General features: G+C 46.5%; 1 protein-coding gene across 1 annotated transcript in view; it reads right to left on the minus strand.

The window, feature by feature from the left end:
- CLCN1 (chloride voltage-gated channel 1) overlaps nt 1-2,943 on the minus strand; it is a 37,977-nt gene extending 35,034 nt beyond the window's left edge. The window contains exon 1 of the mRNA XM_064372582.1: nt 2,621-2,943. Within this exon, the coding sequence (XP_064228652.1) occupies nt 2,621-2,800 (180 nt within the window). The 5' untranslated portion in view covers nt 2,801-2,943. The remainder of the gene's footprint in view (nt 1-2,620) is intronic.
- Nucleotides 2,944-9,813: the final 6,870 nt, after the last annotated feature.

Here is a 9,813-nt window from a genome sequence, read left to right on the forward strand (position 1 = left end):
AAGAGATCTGATTTCACAATACGAGCAGCATTTTACGCTGCAGTCCTGAACAGGCACACACATGAATTGCCCTGCTCATGGCTGTTTGTCTTCTGGGTTAGTGACCGAGGGAGGCAGTGTTTCCCTCCAAGCCCTATCTGGGACCCAGAGAGAGAAGACACTTCCCAACAGAAGTCAGAGGGCTGAGGTTGTCTCAGCTCCTAGAGGCCCCAGGCCAGTGGAGATGAGGAAGGGGGCTGCTTCATATCATCATACCTGGGCTGGGAAAACACGACAAGGGCCAGTCTGTCCCAGCTGGTCCCATGCTAAACACCACACCAGGGCAAGTGAGGAAAGGGCAAGGGAGAAGTCAACACTCAAGTCTACAAGTGACATGATGTCTGGGATTTGTTAAAAAGTATTCCACAGCGTGTAGAGGGGTGAGAGTGGGGAAGGAAAGAATAGCTGGAACAAAAGTGACAAAATATTGGTAACTGTTGGGGACTTGGGGCTTCACTATACCATCCCATTTTTGTGTAAGTCTGAATTTTTCATAATAAAAATTAAACCAAGAAAAACAAATCCGGGCCAGGTGCAGTGGCTCATGCCTGTAATCCCAGCACTTTGGGAGGCCGAGATGGGCAGGTCACGAGGTCAGGAGTTCGAGACCAGCCTGGCCAACATGGTGAAACCCCATCTCTACTAAAGATACAAAAACTTAGCCAGGTGTGGTGGCAGATGCCTGTAATCCCAGCTACTCAGGAGGCTGAGGCAGGAGAATCGCTTGAACCTGGGAGGCAGAGGTTGCAGTAAGCAGAGATCACGCCACTGCACTCCAGCCTGGGCAGCAGAGTGAAACTCTGTCTCAAAAAACAAACAAACAGAAAACAAAACAAAAGCAAAACAAAAAAAAAAAAACGAAAGAAAAAGAAAAGAAAAACAAATCCAAACTCATTTGTTTTTGAGACCTCTAGAAAACAGCCCAATTCTACTCCCCAAACTAACCATACCTTCCCAACATGAGGCTTCATGTTCACCTGGCCAGTCTCCTTACTGTCACCAGGAAGTGCCATAATGGCACTGTTCTTGTCATTCCACCCAGATACCACTGCATACATGGGTGAGAGCACAGGGCCAGGGGGAGGGGTCTTCCCTCCTGCTGATCCCAAATGGTGTCAAAGGCCTAGTCAGACCCCGCTATCTCCTAGTCAGACCCTGCTATTTCCAGTGTAGGCTGGAATCTTCCTAACGCTAGATTCCAGCCTCCACTGACCTGTATGTCCCTGCTTCCCAACTGGGTACCTGGTGCTGCCTTCACAGCTATGCTTGGGGGTTGGTCAGGGACTGAGAGCAGATCCTTTTGACCCCCAATGTTGAGATCCCCTGCACAACTCACGCCTCTGCTTCCCAGACCTAAACCTAAAGTAACTGTATGCTCCCTGTTAAAACAAAAGACAAAACGAACAAACAAAAGGCCTTTTAAGTACTGACCAGGCTGGATGTGGTGGTTCACACCTGTAATTCCAGCACTTTGGGAGGCAGAGGTGGGTAGATTATCTGAGGTCAAGAGTTCAAGACCAGCCTGGCCAACATGGCAAAATCCCGACTTTACTAAAAGTACAAAAATTAGCCAGGCACAGTGGCAGATGCCTGTAATCCTAGCTACTCGGGAGGCTGAGGTAGGAGAATCGCTTGAACCCAGAAGGTGGAGGTTGCAGTGGGCTGAGATCGTGCCACTGCACTCCAGTCTGGGAGACAGAGCAAGATTCCATCTCAAAAAACCAAAAAAAGTTCTGACCAACTGCCCTCTGGACATGTTCCATCCTCTGTTGTTCTCTGCATTCTTTGGAGTGAGAGGCACACTTACTTATTAACCATGACCTATCTTTTTCCACGACAATTTCACAACCTTCCCTTTAGTTGTGCCCATCCCCATTCCTCCTTTCCAAGGCACTCATTTCCACCAATCCCAGCGCAGGAGGCTGCTCATCCCTAGCTGCTCCTAGTTTGCGTGCTTCTGTTGCTGGGATCACATCTCTGCACTTTTCCAGGTGCCTAACACTTAATAGGTTCTTACTTGATCATCTTGCCACCTAAAAGCTTGATTACAGCTCTGCTCATTTTGACGTTGGTAGGTAGGTCTTTGATCACTAGTATGCAATTCAGTCTGTTTTCTACACTTGCCCAACACCTGCTTCTGCTTCCACAGAAAGATTCATGTGTGTGTGTATTCTGCAGAGGGTCACAGAGGCAGAGATCTGGCAGTGTCTGCCTGTGGGTGAGGGTGTGGGAGACAGCTCCCAGCACACTGCAGTGTGGGCTCCTACGCAATCCACTCCACGTAGGTTATGTAAGCAAGAGCTTTTCATGCCTGTGAGGCTCTGCTGTTTCCCCACATGATTCGGGTATTCTGTTGGTAAAGGTTGGATAAAAGTTCACGTATATCTCTCTAAGTGCATACTTAGGTGAGCCCAGACTCTCAAAGATTTTCATATTTTGAACACATTACCATGTACTTGTTTTTAAAGTTAAAAAAAATGCAGCACTGCTCCCTCTTTTCACCCAATTCCTAATTTTCACCAGTCTCTTGCACCATGGTCTCCCCTCAACCCTGGCTCCCCTTCCCTTTATAGCACTTTACCTGTGTGGGGTGGACGTTGTGTCGGGGGCCTGCATCCTTCTGGAGCCTGTGCTGGAGGCCCCCGTTCTCAGAGGGCAGTCCGTAGCTCGTGCAGTGTTCAAAGGGCATATACTGATACTGGGGGGCACTACCCCACCAGCTTTGCTCACCCCCATGCTGCTGTGACCGGGATTGCTCCATGTTCCCTCCCCCCGATCCCCGGCCAGGCCTTGGCCTGCTTGCCCCTGTCCTTCCCCCAGTGTAGCTCCTTAAGCCTCTGCTCTTGCTGTCCCCAAGGCGTCTGGGGCAGCATGCCCACCTCCAGCTATTTATAGCCCCCTCTCCGTCACATGACCCCCCACCGTCACATCTGATCTGCTTGGGGTCGAAGCAGGTGTGAGTGCAGTGTGGGGGTGGGGGTGGGATGAGGACCTGAGGGACAGCCCCACAGGGAATTCCCTCCGCTGAGCCAGTGGCATTGTCCCCCTCCTTAGTCACCAGTAGTAGGCTTCCAGCTCCATGTCACTGGTCCCTCTATAAATATCGCCTGGACCAGGATGAGAAACTGCTGAGTGTGTTCTCAAACCTGTGTGTAGAGCCGGATCTGCATGGAAGCCCTCCAGCTGCCCCTCTCTCTTCTTCAGGATGCGGAAGGTGAGGGGTGGGTGCTGGATAAAGATGAAGTGGAAACAGTGGCGTGTTAACTCACCTGGAAGAGTAACTGGTGCCTCTCTGCCATGTCTCCTGGCTGGCTTATTCCCAGCTCTGTGTCTGCCCAGGGTTCTGTCTGGCCAGCTCCGCCAGCCCATCCCATGTCCTGTGTTCTTCTCCAGCTCTTTGCCCTCCTGTTTGCCAGAGGCTGCTAATAACACCTTGGGAGCATCCTCTGATCCCATCCTTATCACCTGCTGGGTGTGGAATGCTTGTGGGAAGCGGGAAGTTGGGGATGGGAATAGCCTTGGGTTCTAGAATTTCTCCCACTTCCCAGACTGTTAGCTGTCTATCACACTGCCAATCTGGAGGGACTGAACTTCCATTTAGACTGCAGTGTGCCCACCACGGCTCCATCAGGACAGGTTAGATAACAGGGGAGAGTCAAAAGTAAGCCAGAGGCACAGGGAAGGGAGAGGTGGGAAGGGAGTGAGGGCTTCTCATGACAAACCCGACAAACATGAACGATGATGGGGAAGTGCTCTCTGCTCTTCTTCCCTTTTTGGATCAATAAATATTTCTTGGCCAAGGACAAACGTTTCTTTCTGGCATCACATTATAAAACCAATTTTCCTATGACATCTCTTCCCTATGAACTCCTCACTAGAAGAGAAAAGTTAGGAACTCAGCCAAAGTAAAGTTTAGGATCCATCACCAACTGGGGTCTGTCCCAGGACAGTCCAAGTTCAGGGGCCGCAGGATAGGGACGCCAAACATCTGGTCTACAATGTGATTTTGATCTAGGCTAAATGGAACCACCCAAAGCAAGAGGGAAGCCAATACCATTCAAAATACTTTTTCTAGGGGCTCAACATCACAAATCATCAGGAAAATACAAATCAAAATCATAATGCAATATTACCTCATACCTGTTAGGATGGCTATGATCAAAAAAGCAAGAGATAGCCAGGCGCGGCAGCCATGCCTATAATCCCAGCACTGTGGGTGACTGAGGCAGGCAGACTGCTTGAACCCAGGAGCTCGAGACCAGCCTGGCAACATAGGGAGACCCTATCTTTATAAAAAAAATACAAAAATTAGCCAGGTGTGGTGGTGCATACCTGTAGTCCCAGCTACTCAGGAGGCTGAGGCAAGAGGATCACTCGAGCCTGAGAGGTGGAGGCTGCAGTGAGACGAGATAAATGTTGGCGAGAATGCAGAGAAAAGGGAACCCTTGTGCACTGCTGGTGGGAATGTAAGCTGGTATAGTCATTATGAAAAACAGTACAGAAGTTCCTCAAAAAATAAAAACCGCTCCCATATGACTCAGCAATTCCCATATATCCAAAGGAAAGGAAATCAGTATCTCAGGAGGTATCTGCACTCACACATTCATTGCAGCATTATTCACAGTAGCCCCAATACGAAAACAATCTGTGTCCACTAATAGATGAATAAAGAAAATGTCGTGTATATACAAATAGACCTAATGGAATACTATTCAACCTTGACAAAGAAGAAAATCCTGCCATTTGTGACAACATGGATGAACTTGGAGGACATTATGCTAAATCAAACACTGCAGACACAGAAAGACAAATACTGCACCATTTCACTTGTATGTGGAATCTAAAATAGTCAAACTCATAGAAGCAGAAAGTAGAGGGTGGTTGCCAGGGGCTAGGCTGGAGTAGGGGGTAGGGGGATGGGAAATGCTGGTCAAAGGGTACAAAGGTTCAGTTACACAAGATGAGAAAGTCCTGGAGATCTCATGTACGTGGGACCACAGGAAGTATACTTGAAATTTGCTAAGAGGGTAGATCTTGAATGCTTTGACCTACCTCCACCCCCACAGCAACTATGTGAGGTGATGGATATGTTACCTAGCTTGATTGTGATGATCATTTCACAATATACACATATATCAACACATCAAGTCATACACCTTAAATATGTATAATTTCTATGTCAATTATATACCAATATAGCTAAAAAATAAAAATAACACTTGCTGTAACAATAATACTACAAACCTCAAGGCCTATAATCCCTCCACAAAAATTACAAATGTGTGATAAATTGAGAGACTAAAGATTCTGTGATGATACCCACCTTTTCTGCAGGCAGAAAATACAGAAAGACACCTATGGGATTGGTATAAGCAGAAAGGAACACTTTCTTAATTAAAAGAATAGAGTCCCAAGATGAAATTGCATTCCTGGAGGGCTTCAGAAACAAAAATTTCCCATTTGTGGAGTATAGCTGTCCTGAAGGTAACTAGTTGCTGTAGGAACTTGATAAATATAAGCAGCAAATATGAGATGCAATTATGACTTTCTTACTATTTCTGAGAAAAGCAGGTCCCCAAAACAGGGCAGCCTAGTCATGGACTCTGAGATTTGAAGGCAGAGACCAGTGGGGTGAGGATAGTGCTCATGTCTAGCCAAGCCAGGTGGAAGCGTACAGCCTAGAAGGAAAGCACCAACCGCAATCCTTAAAACGAGATTCTGAAATTAGGAGGGTCAAAGACATCTACAGGTTGCCAGTGCTGGAGAGCAAGGGTTTAAGAGTAAATATCCTGTGTTTGGGGCCGGGCACGGTGGCTCACACCTGTAATCCCAGCACTTTGGGAGGCCGAGGAGAGTGGATCACGAGGTCAGGAGATTGAGACCATCCTGGCTAACACAGTGAAACCCTGTCTCTACTAAAAATACAAAATATTAGCAGGGTGTAGTGGTACACACCTGTTGTCTCAGCTACTTAGGAGGCTGGGGCAGGAGAGTTGCTTGAACCTGCGAAGTGAAGGTTGCAGTGAGGTGAGAGCGCGCCACTGTATTCCAGCCTGGGCAACAGAACGAGACTCAGTCTCAAAAAAAAAAAAAAAAAAATCCTGTGTTTGAAATTAGAAATAGTTTAAATCCCATGGGTTTAAATCCCTGGAAGAGAACAAGAAAACAAAACGTAAACCATGCCCACTCCTCCCTCCAACATCCTGCTGGGCCAAGTAGCTCATTTGGAGGCACAAAGATGGGCTTCTGGGGATTCCTATGAAGCTCCTAAATGTAGAAGCAAGTTCATAAGCATGTATGAATGATATATATTCTTTTGGGGATTTATTTATTTATTTTGAGATGGAGTCTTGCTCTGTCACCCAGGCTGGAGTGCAATGGCATGATCTCAGCTCACTGCAACCTCCGCCTCCTGGGTTTAAGCAATTCTCCTGCCTCAGCCTCCCGGGTAACTGGGATTACAGGCACTCACCATCATGCCCGGCTAATTTTTGTATTTTTGTAGAGGCCGGTTTCACCATGTTGCCCAGGCTTGTCTTGAACTCCTGACCTCAGGTGATCTGCCTGCCTTGGCCTCCCAAAGTGTTGGGAATTACAGGCGTGAGCAACCACGCCTGGTCTCTTTTGGGGTTTTAAATAGATCATCCTAGGGTCCATTATATAAAAAGTTTAAAAGCCCATAGGCTATGGAATTGCTATTTGAAGGAAAATTGTACAAAGTGGCCATGCAAGCTACATGGAGGAGTAGTTTCCTGTTGGGGCATAGGTGAATGAATTTTCTTTCTGGGTTACACCCTTGTTTTCAGATTCACGTCTTCCAGTCTGGCCTCCCCAACATACTGGGCAGTATAACCCTTATGTTCTTTAAAGGTGTTTTTAGTCATCATTTTCCCTCTGCAAATCCAGGCAGCCATGGAACCCATGCCCACCTACTTTCTGAAATTTCAGCTAAGATACTACAACTTCCTGTGAAGACACTTTCTCTGTAACACACTCCACTGGCAGTAACATCTCTCCTGTTTATTGTGCTTCATCTCCTTATTCTTTTCTTTTTCTTTTTTGAGATGGCGTTTTGCTCTTGTTGCCTAGGCTGAAGTACAATGGTGAGATCTCAGCTTCACCACAACCTCCGCCTCCCAGGTTCAAGGAATTCTCCTGCCTGAGCCTCCCGAGTAGCTGGGACTACAGACGCGCATCGCCATGCCCAGCTAATTTTTGTATTTTTAGTACAGACGGTGTTTCACCATGTTGACCAGGATGGTCTCGATCTCTTGACCTTGTGATCCGCCTGCCTCAGCCTCCCAAAGTGCTGGGATTAAAGGCGTGACCCACCGTGCCTGGCCGCCTCCTTATTCTTTAAGCATCCTTAGTCCTTTCCTATTCCCTGCATGTCAGGCTTTCCCTGTAGCACTTCACGGTCTCTTTCTCCCCCTTCTGGCTTTTCAAATATGATACATTTTCCCAAAAACTCCTATCTAATTAGAACTTAACATGGAATAAGGTTTTGGGCCTCAGTTTCATTCCCCCAGCCTAATGGGAGGAATCTTACAGCCCAAAAAAGTGAGGAGGAAAAACTCCTTCATGCCAGAATAAGTCACAGAAGTAAGAGTGTTAGCATATGCTCAAACTGACGGCTTTTGTTTCATATCCTGACCTCAGTGTCCTCAGAAAGGCAGTAACTAGAGGGTTAAGAAGATAAAATAATGCATGCAAAAAACATGCTATAATGTTTGACCCATAGTAAGAACTGTTGACTCATATTAAACGGACACTCATTCTGTGAGTTAACATTTATCAAGCATTTTGTATGCATTAACACCATGTGATTTACACGTATCATATTTAATCCTCATAGGGACATTGTAAGGTAGACACAATTTTCCTCATTTTTAAATGAGGGAAACAGTGAGACTCTGTCTCAAAGAAAAAAAAAAAAGAAAAAAAAAAGCTACATTTCTTCCTCTTTTGATAACTGAAAGTCTCTGAGCTTCCTTTTCCTCTTCTGAAAAAAAATGGGAAAATGGGCCAGGCGCGGTGGCTTGTGCCTGAAATTCCAGCCCTTTGTGAGGCCAAGGCGGGCGGATCACTTGAGATCAGGAGTTTGAGACCAGCCTGGCCAAAATGGAGAAACCCCAACTCTACTTAAAATACAAACATTACTTGGGGATGGTGGCACCTGCCCGTAATCCCAGCTACTCAGGAGGCTGACGCAGGAGAATTGCTTGAACCTGGCAGGCAGTAAGCTGAAATAGTGCCACTGCACTCCAGCCTGGGTGACAAAAGCAAACCATCTCAAAACAAAAGAGAAAATAACTCCTTCATGGAAGCACGGGGAAAATGAAATGGAAAGCTCCTCTCAATGCCTACAACATACCAAGCACTCAACAGTTGAAGCTATTATTAATGTCTTCTTCCTTCTCAGATTAGACACCTTTCCTCCTCCCTCCATTTAAAAAAAAAAAAAAAAAGATGAGGGTCTATGTTGCCCAGGCTGGTTTGTTTTCAACTCCTGGGATCAAGCAATCCCCTCTCCTCAGCCTCTTGAGTAGCTAGGACTATAGGTGTGTTACTGTGCCTGGCCTCATTCCTTATTTATTTTTCAGAGACAGGGTTTTACCATGTCGCCCAGGCCGGTCTCAAACTCTTAAGCTCAGGTGATCCACCTGCCTTAGCTTCCCAAGTGCTGGGATTACAGGCATGAGCCACTGTGCCCGGCTAGCCTGGCAACATTCTTAATATCACAGCTTTGGTTGGGTGTGGTGGCTCGTGTCTGTGATCCCAGTACTCTGGGAGGCCAAGGCAGTAGGATCACTTGAACCCAAGTATTTGAGACCAGCATGGACAATATAGTGAGACCTCATCTCTATTTTATAGAATAAACTTAAAAAAAAAATTCAGCTTTGATCTGATATTACATTTTTTCCTTCTTCCTGTTTTCCTTTTCCCCATTAGAGGAAACAGGATGGAGGAGGGCAGCCTCCAGCTCTGGGAGGGGGATAATTTTAGAAGAGAATCCTCTGGCAGAGGTAAGCAGAAGGGAGCAGAGCTGTGAAATTCAACCTCATACCCTTATTCAAGGGCAAGGGTGTTGGGGGGCAGGGAAGACACGGAATCCAGTTCAGAGATACTACTCTGTAATTCCCAAATATACCACACCTCTGAAAAGCCTTCCTATCCTGAAAATGGGTACTTAACCTTACTCCCACTATTTCCATAATTTCTTCCCCTCTCCTAGATTTTGTATCCCTCCCTTGAGGCTATCCCACGTTTTTTGTTTTGTTTTGTTTTGTTTTTGCAGTACAACCAACCAGTTTCAGTCCATTTGTCATGCCCTTTTGGTTCTAGCGTCCTGTACCAAATTCCCCTCTATCTACCAAGGTGCTTCAGCTCACCTCAGTCCCCTTTTGCTCTTCCTAGACAGCCACTGTCTGTTCTATGTCACTCAACAATGTTTCCAGCTTCCACAGCTGTTTCCTACCAAACAAAAAAGTTTTGTTTCTGGCTGGGTGTGGTGGCTCATATCTACAATCCTAGCACCTTGGGAGGCCGAAGCAGGCTGATCATTTGAAGCCAGGAGTTAGAGACCAGCCTGGCTAACATGGTGGAACCCGATTTTTACATAAAAAAAAATCGCTTCCTACCAAAACTTCTGTAGAAGTTCCTACAGAACTTCCCATCTCTTGTCAAACTACCATAGCCCATCAGCATCTGCACCTATCTCTCAGGCATATCCTTTAGATACAATGCACTCCTAAAGTATCCCAACTTACAAAA

The sequence above is a fragment of the Aotus nancymaae genome, unplaced genomic scaffold, assembly GCF_030222135.1.
Source record: "Aotus nancymaae isolate 86718 unplaced genomic scaffold, 86718_ANA_hifiasm-v0.15.2.pri h1tg000002l, whole genome shotgun sequence".
In the NCBI taxonomy this organism is placed as follows: domain Eukaryota; kingdom Metazoa; phylum Chordata; class Mammalia; order Primates; family Aotidae; genus Aotus; species Aotus nancymaae.